General features: G+C 42.1%; 1 protein-coding gene across 11 annotated transcripts in view; it reads left to right on the top strand.

Annotated features, from left to right (window-relative positions):
- Positions 1 to 18,252, top strand: part of pleca (plectin a) — a 98,288-nt gene that overhangs the window by 35,185 nt on the left and 44,851 nt on the right. For 3 of the 11 annotated variants that reach the window (XM_063899867.1, XM_063899865.1, XM_063899864.1), the window contains exon 1: positions 17,186 to 17,682. The exons of 4 other annotated variants lie outside the window; for them this stretch is intronic. In XM_063899867.1, the coding sequence (XP_063755937.1) occupies positions 17,532 to 17,682 (151 nt within the window). In that variant the 5' untranslated portion in view covers positions 17,186 to 17,531. Of the gene's footprint in view, positions 1 to 11,098; positions 11,154 to 13,417; positions 13,655 to 17,185; positions 17,683 to 18,252 lie in introns of those variants that run through there. 4 more of the 11 variants (XM_063899875.1, XM_063899874.1, XM_063899871.1 and 1 more) reach the window with 2 other exon arrangements.

Below are 18,252 nucleotides of genomic sequence, written 5' to 3'. Positions count from 1 at the left end.
AGCTCTCACCGCAGGCACTACAGCCAGCAAGGCGCCACTGCATATAAAGAAGGCTGCTTTCTCTCTATGATAGCTCTCCTATGCCACTGTTCTCTACTATCATGGTCACACAAAGTCACCTACAAGCGGACAGAAGAGAGGAGGGGAAGCACTCAGTGAAAGGGTTTATTTTAAAGGAGCCCCTTTCACACTGTCACGGTACGGTTTTTGAGGATTTATAGGACTCCATTAATGTCCCCCCCACCACAAATCATGCTGACACAGTAACCTGTGTTCTTGACCAAAGAGGATTTTAGCGAGTGTTACTTTGCCAAAGTGCCTTTAAGTTTTGTTCTTGCTTATCTGGCATGCAGAAACACCACCATTGCTCCACAGTGGATTTACTACCCATTACCTTAAATTCCCTCCAGTGGTATCCTCTTAATGACGGCAGTTGTACAAAGTTTCTTCTTCATCTGGTAGTTTATTAGCGCAGGTGTTCAGAGTCTGAGTGTAAGGGGATTTATTGAGTCGTGAAGATTGACTGAGGCCTGGAAGCATCCATGGAGAAAACAAGAGTTTGACTGTCTTATCTAGATGCAGTACTCCCTGGTTTGTGCTAGCACATTTCTTAAATATTATGTTAGTTTTGTAGAGAACAGAGCCATTTCTCATCTGCAGGAGGATCCCTAAATGACAGCCACAACAAGAACATACCGACATAAACTTTCCTTTTGAAGCTCAGAGCTTATCTCCTTTGGCAGCTTGTAAGAAATACTAAATGGCTGCAAAGAGTTTGGTGTAGCACTCTCGTTTTTTGCTAGAGCTTAAAGGAACACTCGGTACTCTGCTTGGATTCACAGCAGTTTCACTACATTCCTATGGTGACCCTGGGCCACACAGCAGAAGAGAATGTCAAAGAGTCAAAATGTTCATAGAAAAAATGTTAACAACACCGCAGCCTAACTGACTTCTCTTCTGTAGCTCGGTATGTGTTGTAGAGAATCCTTGCTTGCAGCAGAGCTTCTGGGTAATGTTGAGGAAGTGAGGCAAATAGCTATGTGAGTTTCAGACCAAAATAGTGGAGATACTCAAATTATAAGTGTTCCTTTTAATTATTCAACTTCTGTCCTTGTGGTTTTTTATTTTGGCATTACATGTGTGACTGTATGTATAGCCTTGAGGGGAATACAGTCCTGGAAAAAATTAAGAGACCACTTCAGCATTATCAGTTTCTGTTGTTTATTATTTATAGACCTGTCTTTTAATTAAATTATTATTTTTATTTTTATTGTATTCTATAAACTACTCACAATTTTTCTCTCATTGGCATTCAACACATACTGGAATAGCTGCTATACATGTAGAGATAAAAAAAAATTGGAGTAGTCTCAATTTTTTCCGCAGCTGTATGTGTCCTCTTCAAACTAATGTCAAAACCAGTCTGCGCTCACATCATCCTGCACCCCCACTGCCAGCCTTTTGATGTTTTTATCATCTGCAACTTTTGGATGGTCACAATGGTTGCTTGGTGATGAATCAACGAACGGCTTCCCCTTCCAGGAAGAGTCTGTCTGTTTTTTGGTTGCCAGTAGCGATGCTATCTCCTCTGACCACTGTTCTGGCCTCGAGTATTTACACATATTTCTGTACTGTGTCACGCTTCCATGGTTACAGGCATTTATGGCTTGCCACACCCTATCATGGGTTTTTTGATGACTCACTGCAGTGGCCAGTGACACACACAGACACACACACACACACACACACACACACACACACACACACACACACACACACACACACACACACACACACACACACACACACACACACACACACACACACAAACACACGGAAACTCACATTTCTTCTCTTCTGTCGCCCGGTTCCTCTTAATCACACGGTTCCCTATGATTTGATTTGGCAAACTGGCAACTCTGGCAAAGAGCAGCCTCCAATTATCCGCTTTCTAAGTCATTTTAACTCTGTGATCGTTTAGAGAAAGTTAGTCCTGTCACCTTTGTGCAGCATTTCCTCTATCCACAGTGCAGCTGCTTCATGCCTCCCTGAGATGCCTTGCAGGGTTTTCTCAGGGCTTCAGCCACTCTCCTGCTGTGAGCATCCATTAGCTGCTCACACTGACAGCCATTTTACCTCAATTGTGATCCAGACCGCTCATGTTCCAGTGCTTTTATACTGAAAATCAGTTATAGCCTGAGAGGTTTGTGCAATATGAGCTGAAACCCTTTGGCTCCATCCAACATTCTGTTGAAGATTTCATTTTGTTTGGACTTTGTTTTATGAAATACCCCAAAATATTAATTTCACCAGCATTGCAAAGTGGTACAACATACATTACCATTAAATAACCATATCAGGATGGTCATTTTATGTAATGTTGCCATTCTAAAGGACTGTGTAGCATGCTAACTTCTGTAATTAGTGGTACTTTCATAACAAGTCACTCTTTGCGGCAGCATGCACAAATGTCAGAGGGCTGAGATCAGTAAATATGTATGTTTTTTTGCCTTATCTTTTGGTAAAACGCTTAGCTAGTTAGCTATGTTACATTTCCTCTAACTCCTAATGTAAGTTATAGCCTATCTTTACATATATATTTTCATAGGCATATTGGTAGTGTATAAGCTATAATGTCTTTTCATGTCCTCCTCATGGTCACCCTGACTGACAAATAAAGGCGCTACTTTTTCAGTGACCCTTATCAAAAGGAAAATTTCTCTTTCAAGCATTTTAAACAACCCGTTTTGTTCATTTATATATCAGTTATTTCCCATGATTACGTAATATCACAAACTATCTTCTCATAAGAGATCTCATCCTGGTGAGTGTAACACTCTTAACACACCCTCTTTCATCTCTTGTCACCATAACAAGTGACCACTCCACACTGCTCTCACTCTCTTATGTTTTGAAGTCCAATAGCAAACACCTTGCACCCCCACCCCCTGATATGACCTGTTGTCCTGCAGAATTGTTTGAGTTTCAGCTACTTCTTTTGCAACTCCTCTCAGATCCAGCATCTCGCTCCCTTACAGACGAGGCTGGTTAGTGACTGTCCTAGATGGGATAAAGGCACTGTGCATATCTGACTACTGCTGTCCTGTGGTTTTCTAGGGACATTACTGCTTCTGTCTAACAAGGCTTTTTTGTGTGTTGTGAGGAGAGAGAGCAAGACCTTAAACGCCCAAACATAAGCCTCCAATAATGGGTTCTGGTGTTCAGCCTCAGTGTTCAAAGTGGTTTTGAGTCTCTAAACATCAGGAACAGTTTTACAAGGAGCATCAGCAGCTGATCACTTTGCCCGGGGAGAAATAAAGGGTTTTTAATCCAGTGAACATGAGGCAGACACATGTCAGACCCAACCCCAGAACAGAGAGAACATATGAGACAGATGGCTTTTGTTTCACTGTAGACAGTTTACAAAGCAGAACGGCCCTTGGTGTTGATCGATCAGCTTATTGGGAGCATGATGCAGAATAGTTTGTTTTAACCAGATGAAGTTGTACTTTGTTTGCACAATACTCCTACCACCACTTTTCCCACTGCTCCGTTTCCAAATGTCAAAGTGCAGCAATGCATTTAACGACTTTGAAGACAACCATTTAGCTTGAATTACTCGCTATAAAGTCTGTACTGGAATGCACTTCATCTTCCAAAAAGAGTTGAATGGGTTTGTTTTTAAAGCAGAACCTTGAGTTTCTTCCTTCTCCTGTCGCCTGCCACTCCCACCATGTCAAAGAGCTTTGATCGTGGCGTAAAGAGAGCTGCAATAAACCAACTTCTTTATCTATATCCAGGCAAAGGTTACGCATGCTGGGTTTGTTCACAAATTCCCACGGGGCAGCTGATCACAATGACAAGTATGTTTTGGAGATTGTTCCCATCCAGTCTTTATTTTAGGAAGTTTCCAGAAGTAAAGGGCTTTCGAAAGAGCATATAGAAAATGTATAGAAGTCGTCTATTGTAAATGTAGTTTTATAGCACGGTCCCGGTATATGACAATGCCATAATTGTCTTGTTTTTTAAGATCACTCAAGATTGACTACCTCCATCAAAATACTTTTGCAATGTATTAAATTCTCAAATCGGCCATTCCTAACACAGCATATTAATTCCCGTTTGGTTAGTTAATAAATTCTTAAAATGTATATATAAAATACACATTTTTTTTATCGTGCTATAGCCTTTCTTTGTTGTCTTTGAGTTTTAAGAAAGGCTTTATCTTAGAGCAGAAGCTGGAAGAAGTTTGACGCAGGTACAGACGGTTTCATTTGTCTGAGATTTGCTGGTAGTAACCAAGCAAAGTTTGTTGTTGCCGCAGTTTTGTTTGTTTTAAAGCCAAAGGACAGGTGATGAAGAGCACATGGAGATACAGTCTCGGCATCATAACCATCACAACACAGGCTGCACGTTTTTAAAGGGATCTCAAACCCCTGGAATGTTGCACTGTGAGGGATCTGTTTTCCTCTACCCTAATGTGCCCTGACGTTTACCACATTTTTAACGATCCTAGCAGAGTCTGTCATGTTTGTGATTTGTGATTCCTTCTTCCAGATATCTTCACTTATTGCTTCAGTATATCATTCATTGCTATTAAAATACCATGGAACTGGCAGCACATCATTGCCGAGTATGATCTGCCGTGGAGCCTCGTCTGGAGCAAAAATGATTTGCAGTGATTGTGGTAACGTTGCCATGTCCCATAAGGGTGTGGTTATCTCTATCTGCAGAGCTCACAGTGGGATTTAAAGAAGCTTCAAATAAATACTATGGTATTTGTACATTTCTTTCAGTGGCCCACACACAGAGCCCCTATTGAAATGTAAGAATGATTGACCAATACTGTTAAAGCCAGACCTGATCCTTGCTGAGCTCAAAGCCTCTCCTGCACTCTGTTCCTCCCAGGTGCTTGTTGTGAAATATTGTTCAGTAGAGAGCAAGGAATCTGTTTTGCATTCATTTTCCGTGACAAACAAAGTGACAAACAAAGGTGCTTTTCATTAGGAGGATTATTAAATTGTTGCAAGGGACAAATTATTAAAACGGCTCGAAATCTTTACAGTGCTAACAGATGTTCTCTCAAACTTGCAGAAATACATCACTTTTCCTTTATTAGGTGTTATGCACAGCCTGGGACTCTTAATGTGAAATACAGAGAGCCCTATAGCCTGGGCTTTATTCTGAGATGTTCTTCAGAATGACATTTGAGCATCTGTCAGAGGAGCGAACAGCTTATTTAAAGGCAAGAGGGAAAAATCCCCGTCCCCTGCAAACATTTTCCAAACCTCCTCCTTGTATTTTTAGCCCCAGTGGCAATTTCCAATGGCCATCATCCCAAAGGAGGTTGAGTAACACTGAATTAAACACAAGCACAACTGTCTTCTCCTAAAGGAAAGAAATGACTCGATGGCTTTTCCATTTAAGTTTGCAGAATTGGCTAGTTTGGGGTTTGGATATGACTGCTGAGGGAATGTAGGTAGGTCAAAGATCACTGAATCTCTGTGACTGAGAACTAGTTTCCAAAAATAAATACAAAATCTCTAACACAAACTGTGTCCAGCAGTGGCTCAGTAAGTAGGGGCTTGGACTGGGAATCGTAGGGTCGCCGGTTCAAGTCCCCGAACAGACTTTAAAAGATATGGAAAGTGGACTGCTACTTGGAGAGGTCCCAGTTCACCTCCTAGGCCCTGCTGTGGTGCCCTTGAGCAAGGCACCGGACACCTCCAATCCCCCCTCCCCATTGCTCCCCGGGCGCTGCATAATAGCTGCCCACTGCTCCTAGTACTAGGTTGGGTTAAATGCAGAAGACCAATTTCACTGTGTGTGCTCTGCTGTGTGCATGTATGTGACAATAAAGAGGGTTTCATCCTCCGATTCTAATCTAACAAGCTGTGTTTTACCATTGCCATATTTTGAACCTTTGTGATCAAGAACACACGGTCAATCTACCAACCTTTTGCTCTTTTGCTGCAGCTGTGTTTTGTTTAGATGGTTTCCCCTCAGCACTGCTGATAGTGGGTTGCGTGTCGTCTCTGCCTCCTATCAGATAAACCTTTTGGTCGGTCGCTCCCTTTATCTCAATGCAATTGACCTGGATTTACAAACAGAGAATCAGTTGTACACCAATCTTATCAGTGTGTACTGCGATTTAAAGTTATGTGTTATGAATCACAAGAAAAGGCATGCTTCAATATGCCGTGATAGAAAAAATAAAAAAGTAAGAGAGCAAAGCCTCACATATAGATTCTCATGCTTTTTGAGGGTGGTTTAATTTCTTGTTAATAGAAAATAATGTTTCTGACTAATGTCATTTTATAATAATATCTAAAAACAATTGTTGCACAATGATTGCTTTGTATTATTCATATAAGTGAGATATGTTAGACGGATGTGGGTTTGTAGCCCATTAGCCACGCAGTGCACAGACCTTCTCTACTCGGCTTTCTTTCATCCTTTGGTTTCTGTTTTCATCCTGTGTACACCCCCTCACTTGAAATCTCCTCCTTTCTTCCCTCTCATCATTGCCACACAGTTTGTCTTTTAACTGGGGGGTTGTGGGCCTCCCTGTTTCTCCATGACAACTCATGATGACAACTTGGTAGAAGGAACCTTTATCACTGTGACGCAGAGGAAACTATTTTTGGGTTGTTTGTGAAATGTTACTGCATGCTGAAATATTTCAAACAGAAACTCCTCCAAAAGGTTAAAAACAAAAGTCCAAACCGTAGGTGGAATGTTAAAGCCCTTATCCGATCTTAAGACAATGCACAAGCTTCTCTTTCAACATGGTGTCACTGTGGCCAAAAAGGACAAGCGTCCACAGTCCATGCACTCTGAAGTCACAGGGGTTACCAACCTGAAGCTGACCTGCGCCATGGGCACTCTCAAGTCTAAGGGCCAAAGCGATTGCATACCTACAAGATACCTGGACCTACCTCCAGATATCATGCCCTCACCACTTCAAATTGTTCGTCGCCGTGTGTTCTTTGCTCTGCTAAAACCCAATCCTGTTAGAAAGTCCCATAAGCAGCAATGGAAAGTCACATTTATCACTACAAGAAAATTAAAAACAGTGAACAATCTGAGAGGCCTCCAATAAACTTCAGAGGCTCATACCTGTTGGGTGCATCAGTTATCCAGCTTGATGATGAGACCTTTCTAAATCGAAACATGCATATCTGCAGAGGAGAAGAACGTCGGGCGAAGAAGGTTACCGGAATATTTGTAGAGCTTCCTGTCTCCCCACTAAGGACAAAGCTACCAGAAATGAAGAAGGGCAAGCTATCCTAACCCCTCTTCTTTAATTATACCAATATTCTCCAAAGAGATGAAGTCCTGCAGAAGTTGGATATGAAGGCTGTTGTTCCCTCACCTGCTGCTCTTTAACAGTCTGAATGAGTGGAGTTGCAGTAGGCTACAATTAAGGAACCCCAGAATAATTGCTCTTAGTTGTGAGGAGAGGAGAAAACTCAAATAAAGCCTTGAAGGCACCTGGAGAGGTAATACCTGAGGTGAAAGATGCAGTAGTTGACTGGCAAACAATTTCTTTGTGGGTGAAGCGCACTGAAAAAGGAAACATGCAGGCCGCTAAAGATGAAGGTGTTTTTGAGGACACTAATGGGTTGACTGAAGGAACTGTCGGTAGTTTAACAAGTGATGTCAAGACTATGAAACAGTTGAAAGTCAAGTTCTTTGGCTCAGCTACAAAAGCTAAGACAGTTTGATCCCAAACATGATTCATCAACAGCTACAGAAAATGTGGTTGATTATAAGATAAGATATATGGATCCCAAACTGGGAAATGTTCCATTACAGCAGAATGTTAAAACCAAGGCATTGCACATACTGATATATAGGACACCAAGAAAGCTGTGAAAAAGACCATAAAAGCTATCTCATGAGTGAGATTTAGCTTCATAGAGCTCCTCCCATCCCTGTAGTCCCTTCAGAGTGTCCAGTTGGGTCCCATGCCACAGAGGACCCTGAGGAGGAGCAGGATGTTCAGAGGGTTCTGGCCTGACTTCCTGGAGGGTTTGAGCTTGTCTTAGTTGTTCTTACTTCCCCTCTTTATCTGTTTCCTTCTCTTTCTTCTTGTCTGCAGTGGATGTCCGGGCGTTGCTATGGGCACTGCTTGTGTCTTGGAGGGATAATTTGATCATCTTACAATACAAGTGATGCGCTTGTCATTGTCCATACAGTCAAATAACAGCCAGACTGACAATTATGTGTCATTTCCTGGATGCATAAAGGTTTGAGGCTTGTTTGCGTGCCCAGTTATGAAGTGTAGGTCATATTTCAAAATGTTTATCTCAAGTAACTTGAACATTAAAATTGATTTTATGTAGATATTTGTTCAATGTTCAAAAAAAGTATCCATTTGCTTTCTTCAAGTCCATTTGATTGACTAATTTAGGCTGGTGTTACTGAAATTGGAACGTTTTCTTTATACCAGTCACAAGGAAGTCACTTAATCAAAGTGTTGTGGCTAATGACCCTGCAGTCGGTGTGCAGGGATATTTCACGTCTGCTCTATTTTATGTACAATGTAAATATTTAAATGTGATTGCTGTTAGATGGGAAGATGCAAAATCCAAAAGAAGGCTGATAAGTCGGTGCTTATTTAGAAGACGCTGCAGAGTTAGCAGGTCGTCAGGCTGGTGATGCTGATACATGCTTGTTCCATACAAGGACAGACAGGTAATCACTCTTGTTTATTTATAGTTTATACTGAGACATGAATGTACAGCTCCCTCAAGGAAATGTACATCAAGGCCTATCAATAGATACAGACACATGGAGACAGTTTAGTTTAGTTCATTGGAAACCACTTGATTAACTTTAATAACACTAGCTGGTTAATTTGTAGATATGAGGGATTACCTTTCAAGCATTTTATAATTTTTACATGGATTTTGCAGAATTACATTTGTTTTTAACACATTTGCTGTTATTTTAAACCTACTGAAATTCTATTTTTCATAAGGTTAACTGTATGTACATTTAGTCGGTATGGACTTTACTCTGCCATCTGCTGGAGGAAAAGTGATCTGCGGTCCTGCTACTGTATGCACTTGCAGAGACTGTGCACTCGTTTTCTTTTCAGAACATCAGTAATTTCCCAGAGTTCCTTCATTAATGTTTCTAAAGCCAATCATCCACTTGACGTGGATTAATACTTTTGAATAAGCCTCCAATGTAAGTCCCAGGCTTTACGTTAATGTGCAGCCTTCCTCTGAACTTTCCATTGTCAGCGCTGATATATGACTAAGCAGAGGGACTGGGGAAATGTGAGTCCAATTAAACCACACTCAGCTTTTCCTGCCTGTGCCTCCGCATAAGGGCGAAGCAGTCCAGATGGCAACATGTGGCAGTTGCCACCTTTCATCTGCCCTTCAATATTTTAGCCCAGCCTGCAATGAATGTAAACTCCAACATTTAAAAAGACCATACTGTACTTGAAAGGACTAGCCAAAGCAGCACACAGAGCCTCTAACCTGCTGTGTCATAGTTCTATGTGATGCACTTATTATAGGATATAGAAACCACGTGAGAAACAATGGAAATGAATTACACACGAGACTTCATGGAGGCTTTGATTCAACACGGCCAAGGTAGGAAGTCTTCATTGTTGAACAGTTCTGTCTTCTTACCAAAAGGTGTCAGCACAGAAATGCTTTATGGTGAGTCTGAGTCAGGACCAAAAGGGATGAGGCAGGTTTGGGTGTGTCTCTCATGCAGTGTATTAGATGACAGTCCAGGATAGGGCTTTGTGTTTGTGCTAAACAGTGAACACGCAGTTTTAAGGATTCCTAAGATTTCTCTTTTTTTTAAAGCCAGAACTGCACGCTTTGTCTGGTTATTTTTGATCCCAGTGCAGCAATTGTTATGTAAAGAATAAAAGTACAGATTTGAGTTTATAACTTTACACAGGAGACCTTGAGCTCCACACCACGACACTGCCTGGCAGTGTCTGGGATCATGTTCCATGGTGTTAAATCAGAGGGTGTGGGCAGAAGGAGGGCCCTGACTGGCTGCTCCACGTCTCTCTCCACTGCATAACACTGTTATGGTTGAATACAAGCAGTGAAGTACCAGGCCTGGTTAGGCTCAGAAGTGATGCACAGCTGCAGTGATAACATGCCTTTAGGATACACATGTTGCCTTAAATAGAAGCCCACTGTATACTTTCTGGGGATTATCATTTTTCTTTATTGATTTCTTTAGGGATAAATCATTTAACCATACAATCTAAAAAAATCATGAAACCCAGAGAGGACAGTCTTCCTGACCAACACTCCAACAAAAAGAAAAAGATAATTGACCTGCAGTAAAATTAAAATCATTATCATATTTGAGAAACTGGAATCAGGAAGTGTTTGGCAATTTTGCTAAATTACTTTAAAATAATTAAATTGTTCAAATCAAATAAGTCGGTTTTTTCAGCACTGCTTATTTTTAGTTTTACATGAAAGATACAGGAACTACAGGGTATACAGTAGAACACTTAAATCATGAATTATGGCCAAAAAGAAGCAATACTTGTGTACCAAGATACTACTCTATAGATGTGTGCTTAGTTTAGCTATTCTATTAGCTAAAAATATCCTCCGTTATCATTGTTTTCTAATTCTTGTTCCTGCTCCCACTCTTTTAACTTTAAATCAATTCAGTAGTCATACAGTATTATCCTTATCCTGTGTATGGGGGGGGGCATATTTTAACTGTCTAACTTTTCCATGGCTTCCACAGAGAAGCCTTTGTTATGGTAGCTTGCTGGCAATAAATCCTGTTTTCCGCTCTTTGTCTAAATCCTGTAAGAAAATGTGTCCCAGGGAGTTTCAGCAGCCCGGCACATGGATTCAATCCAGTGGTGCTCGTCAGAAACCACCAAGCATGATATGCTGTTTCCACAGAGGAAGCCTCACAAATTAAGGCAATCTCGCAGCGCTGTCTAGTTTTCACTTCCCAGCCGAGCCTCCGCTTCTCTGTTTTTTTTGGGCTTTTTTAGCACGCCCCCCTGGTTCTCTTCAGAACACAATGTCGTGAGGTCAGATCTGACTCCCTGGCAGTTGAGTTTTTTCTCTAAAAGTTGCGAAGACGCTCAGCAAAGATGGACTTATGCTGCTGTTTCTGTCCGGGACCACCAAACGGTAGGCTTGCCTTTCACATCCACTTTTCATTTTAGACTGTCTTATGGCATTTAAGGATGCTACAACTGGAATAAATGAAGTGGAATTTAATTCCTTGCATCATGCATGTCCCATCAGGACAGTGCCGCTCCTAGCATCAGTATCTTTTTTGTTGTAAATTGCAAATTAAAAACCTGTCTGACATTCTTCTCTTTGCTTACGTACTCACCTTTGGGACATGTTTGTCATTAGCGATTGAGGCATTTTACAGAATTCTGAACTTTTTTTTACCTAACGGACTGTTTTTTGGCTGTGAAGTTGTGTTTTATTGCCTCCGTGTGGGTATGCGGAGTATGCATCACAATATGGGAATCATTGACCAAACACATGTGAATAGAGTGGGAGGGGGCTGACTCCTCCCAAGAAGGAGTGGTGGAATGAATTTATTCCAGACATCCGTACTTCTCCCCCCATTTTATTCCCTTTTCTCAGTCTTCACGGTGAGTAATTGCCAATTTGAGCTGCCAGTTTCAAAGGCTTTGGGATTTGGTTGGTGTGTTATAACTGGGATCATATGAGGTCTCACTCGAACTCTTTTATCTGTTGTAAGGGAACTAAGACTCTGTTCCCCACTACTATACTTTTGAGACAACTTTCAATTTAGACATTCTTCTGTCATTATGTACCTTAACAGTTTATCAAAGACCAGTACATCCCCAATTAAAGCGAAGCATAAACACGTTGGTCTTACAGTAGAATTGTTTCACATACTGCAAGTTTTGCTGCAGTTTTCACCCCTTTATACTGTTTTCCTTTTCTTTGCACCTTAGAATTAGATGTTGCCAGAAAACCCCTCAAGGCTTGTACATCAGAAGACTATTCTGAATTCTCCTTCACACATTCAAGGACCCTTTGCTCATGCAAAAGACAGCTTGAGGTCTAACTTCTATCATCTATTTTGGCCTGTTTTACGAGGCACGGTTGGCGTGTGGCATTGCCTCCGATGTGTGATCGTGTCACCGGTCCTAGTGTTAGGTTTCCGCGTGACACTGTTTCTACGGCGCACACCAACTGATGTTCCAACAACAGACACTCTGGCAGGGATGCCATTTTGCCCGCAGCAAGATGGTTTTGATGTCTCAACAGTGATGCTGGTATTGTGTTGGTATATTATTGCCATTACAGTTATTAGAAAAAATCCTTCAAGTGTCAAGGGCTTCTAGTCCTTGCATAGCTCCATGCACAGAAAATAAATTGCTGCAGGGAGAACCAGGTGAAAAGCGTACAGAGGAATGTACTGATAATCACACAGCAACACAAAGCTTGTAATTATAGATGAATAACAGGTTTGAAAATGTCAAAATCATAAAAAAAGTGGTGTTGGCATTTCCCCTCAAGGCTTTTCAGTTCTTTAATAACCTGTCCAAAGGGAGAATGAAAAGCCCATTCAGATTTAAGGGTTAATTCTAAGAGAGATTCTAAAAGGCTTCGTGGTAAAACAGTATGCAGTAAAATGGGTTTCTGGAAAGCTTATAAGCCATGCTGTCCAAGCATAAGGAAGCAATTATCATCTAGGGAAACAGAGAAGTTGCATAATGAGGATGAATTGATAGTGAGCTGGTTATACTGTGCAGTGGAAAACTAGAATGGGGAGCTATGGCTTCAGTATAAACATTTGTAAGGGAGGGACCTTGGATGATCTGTGACTCATAAACCATGGTGGAAAATAACTCTGGTGGGTAACAGAAAATCATATACTGTAGGGCGAATGAATTGGAAACTTTGACACTGGCTCAAGGTGTATTTCCCTCGTACTAAGTTCTCCTTATCAAGACTGACTGGAGAGAGTGGGTTGTGTGCATGTGTGCGTGTGTGTTTGTGTTACACAAAACAGCCTCATATATTATTAACTCCTGCAGATAGCCTGCAGCGAGCGAGGAAAGCAGCGAGCCAGTTCCTCTAGCAAACCCAGCAGAGTCACTTGAGCCGTCAAGGAGGACCAAACTTTTTTTAAGGACTCAAAAAGCTGCAAAGTGGCTCATGCTGGGATAAATAAAACACATTTTGAAATGAGTACAACCTAAGAGTCTGTGGGAAATGAAAAAGAGGAATTTTTATAGTAAACTATAGGGAAAAAAGGGGGAGGGAGGGAGGGATATCGGCCACTTCTACCACTTCTGCCAGAGGACTGAGTCACAGCGGAGAGAGTAGAGGGAGGGGTGCTCTGCCGTTCTTCTTGCTTGTAAAAAGTCACGGACAACTTGGCTGCTCGGCTTCTTTTAAAGTCCAGGATGGCACCACACCCCTAGCTCCACTCCCCCTCACCTTTCAACCCCCCCCCCAACCCCCTCACCCTCCCCTTCCTCAGCCCTCCCGTCTGTCTTCAGAGCCTGGGACTCTCCACTTTATACCAGGCCCGATGCCGGTAAGCCCCCCTGGAGCAGTGTTCCCAGCCCTGGTGGTTGTGGGCCACGTTGTTACCTTGATCCTTGCCTGGCAGTGGAGAGTACGAAAGAAGCAAGGTAAGAGAACTCATCGCCATGAGGCTCCCTTCAAGAGAAGCCTCGGTTCTTTCAGAGAGCAGATCAAAGTATTTCTCTGTGCAAATAGCTTGTTGCCGGCTGTTGTCGTCCGTCGACCCTGCTCCTCTCTGCTGTGTTTCTGTGGCGCACACTCCTTCTTCTCTCTCCCTCACACCCCCTCTTTCTGGGACTGGGTTTCCTGTGGTATGGATGTGTTGCAGTTAACCCTGTAAATGCCGGCTGTAATGTGATGACGTCAAAGACGGAGTATTCTGGGGGTTTCGGCTTAGTCTGAGCTCTGATGTGCACATCTCAGCGTCAGCTTTCTCCTATATGCTGGGCTTTTTCCTTGTGTAGAGTTTTTTTTAATTGCTTCATCCAAGTCCTCTCTGAATAGAAAGGCGGCTTGAGTTGTGTGGTTCCCTTAAGATGACTTGAGATTAAGCCCTTAACTAGTTGCTGTTTACTCGTGTATAAATAGACCAGTTCTCCCTGTTTCTTGGAATGGTTTTAAAGCATTTGCATATCCTCTTCACATGTCTAACAAATGCTGACATGGGCAAATGATTACTCTCTGTTCAACCCACTGAAAAGCCTCAAGGTTACCTGAAGGCACCCGTGGCTTTAATGTCACCAGACACACCTCACAAAGGATTTTTATTCTTTTGTTGACACAGCCTGGCACAATGGCAGCTGTCAAACGCACCTGCAGGTGACACACCCAGAGACAAATTAAAGGATGTCTCACTGACTGTCTGCAGCTTTAGATAAAGGGCAGGTGTGTTTTTTTCCTTCCTGAAAGCATTGTGATAAACCAGTTTGGCGAAGAGACACTTAAGACAATGAAGCAGCTTACACTATTAAAGTAGCCCCAGGTCACATCCCTACACCTCTACCTGCTTGGCACTTAAATCCAGTTGTAAATAGTTTGTAGTATCACTCACACATTACTGAAATGGTTTGGGTTGTTTAGCTTAACTGAAGGCAGGCACTGTTCTTTTCCCTTATCGCTCCCAGTGGTCTAGGTCGGGTAATAAATTGCACAAGCCACTTTTGAAGGAAGTCGATGAGGACACACCTTGAGTAGATAAGAGAGGTTTTCACAACACTGACATGCCTGAGTTTATTATGATTATTATAGCAGTGTCAGGTCATCAGCAAAGAAACCGACGCACAAATGTTCTTAAAAAAGGCTTCATATGACTTCGAAAGTAACAGAACAAAAGCAGGGAGCATTCAAAATAGATTTCTCTCCTCTGCCTTTCATCTGTATATTCTGTAAACCGTGCAAAACTCAAAGCACTGATCAAATAGACGTTGCCTGGAAGAGTAGTTTGACTGGTAATAGCTGGCCAACATTGCATTGCAAAACTAGGCTGCGTGCTATCTCTAACTTCGGTCAATATCCAGACGATTTGCATTTGAAGAGATCTGCTTTCAGCTGCGTATCTGCCGCAGTGCAGACAATAAGACCACACTGCTCGTATTTCCAATTCCCAGCACTTTAATGATGTATTTTCCACAGAGAAGGGAGCTGTGGCTATTGATTTCTGTCTTTCTGCGTGTACTGGACCCTGAATGTAAACAATGACCACACTTCCAAACATCTGCAGTGTCAGTTACAGCTATAATCCACCAGTGCAGCAAGGTGCCTTTGACACAGGGAAAGTAGGTAAAAGGGATTTCAACCCGAGCCAGGTTTAAAAAAAGCACACACATGGCATCCAGCTAATGGTAGTAAACTCGACACTGGGGACGCAGCTCTGCGTATCCTGGTTACAGTCATAACAAACTGCAGGAGGAGGTCTAAGGTTCTCCTTCACAAGGCCTCACGCTGATCTTTAGGAACTTTTTAAAGAATCTCTCTTTAGATAATTACAGTCATTAGCGCTAAGTGATGATCTATAAAGAATTCTGCATGAGGCTTCTTCAGATTTTGACCTCCTCTTCAACACTATACACCATTAAAGATTAACTGCAAGGCTTTCTGAAGATCCAAAAGCTCTGTCTACTGTCAACATTGAAAACATTTAATCCATTGAGGAAGCCACACCCAAATGTGCTCCAATGTTCATGGAGGAGCCACCAGACTGCCGTTGGTTTCTGCTTAACCACATGCCGCATACAGCACATTGTAGGGCTGAGTTTAGATCTCGGCTGGCCGTTAGCAGCTGTGACTCACTTCCCTGTCTACTTTCCCTGTGGCATTAATGACAGTCTTTAGGAGGGGGGATGGCCTGCTGTGTTTTTAGCTGAAAAAAAAAACATGCAGTTATTGAGCTTTTGACACAAAATACGCCCACCGTGTCCCTACATGCTCTTCACAATAGAAAGGTAACATAAAACACATGATGGTAAAGTCAGCTTGTAGTAAGGCTCCTCACACTCTGTGGGCCCATACTGAGGCCCGGACCTGTGTTCATTAAAGAGAAGAACCAGGAACCTTGTAATATTGGTACCAACTCCGCAAACACTCAAGCAAATGCATCCTGCATCGGTGTTAAGTATTAATTTCTTGTGTAAAAAGGTGTGTCTTTAAAGAATTCTAATATATGCTAAAGTCTTATATCTTTCTCTCTGCTTTGCTGCAACATTATGCTGTTCACAAGCACTGTGAATTAAGCAGACGGGTGTATTAGTTATCATTCCTACTTTGAATATTGTGATAGGTACAAACCGGTTTTATAAAACTGACATTCACATGAGTTTGAATCTAAACAAAAGCTATAGCTAATAAAACTAAAATACATGTGGTTTAATCACATTTACAAAACGTTTAATGTTTCATGCCAATATACTTAAAGGGGCCCTATTTTGCATATAAACGTTTGCATGCTTTTAATGTTCAGAAAGGGCTTTATTTTATCTGTGTGGCAGCACCTCTTTTTACCCAGAGCCCAGTCTGCTCTGATTGGTTAGTTGGCCGATCATTACTAAATAATAATTCAATATTTGTTTAAATAAAGAGCTACATGTCTGTGTGTTTGTAACTAACAGCTCAGACAATTGACATATTCTCAATATTGTTTAATCTTTTCTGGTACCCCCTGGACATTTACATACAGGTGTTCCTTTAAGTTGTGTGGAGTTTAGTTGCTGAAAAGCTCTACATGTGTTTATTTATTAACTACATTCCAATAGGCTGATTGTTCTTGACATGAAATATTTACTATCACGGTTGCTCCCTTAACTTGAAACTAATACAATGTGAAGTATTTCCAAATGTTGCGTTGAGAAAAAAAAGAAAGCACGACTCCTACTGTACATAATGTCGAGTTATTTATTACCCTGCAGCTGTTGTGCACGCTGGGAAAGTGATGATTTAATACCCCGTGCTAACCTGCACTCTGCCCTGTGGACAGCCTCAGAGGGACAATAGATAGAGCGTCACTCGCTGTTTGAAATAATCAAATAAAATGTGACTTCCCAGAAGTGATCCTCGGTTCTGTTTCGCATTGAGGGGACTTTGAGGGATGGTGTAACGTGGGAAGAGGCGCAGATGCTAAAATAGGGATAGCGAGTAGTCCTCGGCAGCACACATACAGCACTCCGCTGTTTATTTCGGGGATGTCCCTCCCAGGCGCGGGTCAATGGCACACATCGTTATAACACACTTTATCCACGAAGGCGAGCAGGATGGAGCAGCAGAGAACTCCGCTCTCTAAACAGAAGAAAAGTGGGCCGGGCCTGTGACAAAGTGTCTGCAATCTGACACGACCCTGTGTTTTGTGTACCCTCCTCCATGTGGCTCGGATAGAGGAGAGGGGAAAGTTTGAGGGCTGGTAACGATCAACAGAAAAACGCAAAGGAGGGGTCGTTTTCTGGAGAGTCCTGTGCGCTGTTTCTGTACGGGCGGCACACACACGCACAAGCCGGGATGGCGGGAGTGGAGGATACCATGCGCGCTGCGGTGCCGTCCTGGTGCGGAGCGCTCGAGCTGGAAATGATATACCGACGAACTAATTACATCCACGAGATGAGCTGCGGGGAAGTGGGGCCTCATCTGTATAGCAGGATGTGCTGCGCAGGTAGGTTCGAGCCGCTGTTTCCATCCCTCCGCGCCTGTAGGAGGATGTTGTGGTGGGGAGGGGCTGCTGGGTTACTGTAGTGAAGAGGGTAACCATTAACGTTCCTCCGCCCACTGGACAGAAAGCGCTGAGGGTCAAAATAGGTGGGAGCGTTGTTGTTGGTAACTTGTATTTGTTTATGCTCGTGATGGCAACGTCTTGGTTACCTCTCCTCTCTCAGAGCAATCTGTAATGTTATAAAGAGCTGAAACAATTATTGAACTACAGAAAATTATGCTGCAACTCATTTTATAATCATTTGTAAAAGTTTCCTCATGCAAAAATGCTCCCAAAGTTTTTTTTGTTGAGTTTCTTGAATACATATATTATAATAAAATGAAGCTCTTTAGGCTGTTGGTCTGTAAGACAAAACAAGTCATTTAAATGTCAACCTTGGCTCTGGGAATGTTTAAACAGTTTTTATTTTCTGATAACTAATAAACCAAATTTTGAATAGATTTAACAAAAACATAATCACCATATTAATCAATAATAAGAAGATTGTTAGGTGCAGGTTTTGGCTAACATCTG

Source organism: Eleginops maclovinus, chromosome 13 (assembly GCF_036324505.1).
Source record: "Eleginops maclovinus isolate JMC-PN-2008 ecotype Puerto Natales chromosome 13, JC_Emac_rtc_rv5, whole genome shotgun sequence".
NCBI lineage: Eukaryota > Metazoa > Chordata > Actinopteri > Perciformes > Eleginopidae > Eleginops > Eleginops maclovinus.
This window is presented reverse-complemented; position numbering and strand designations above follow the sequence as displayed.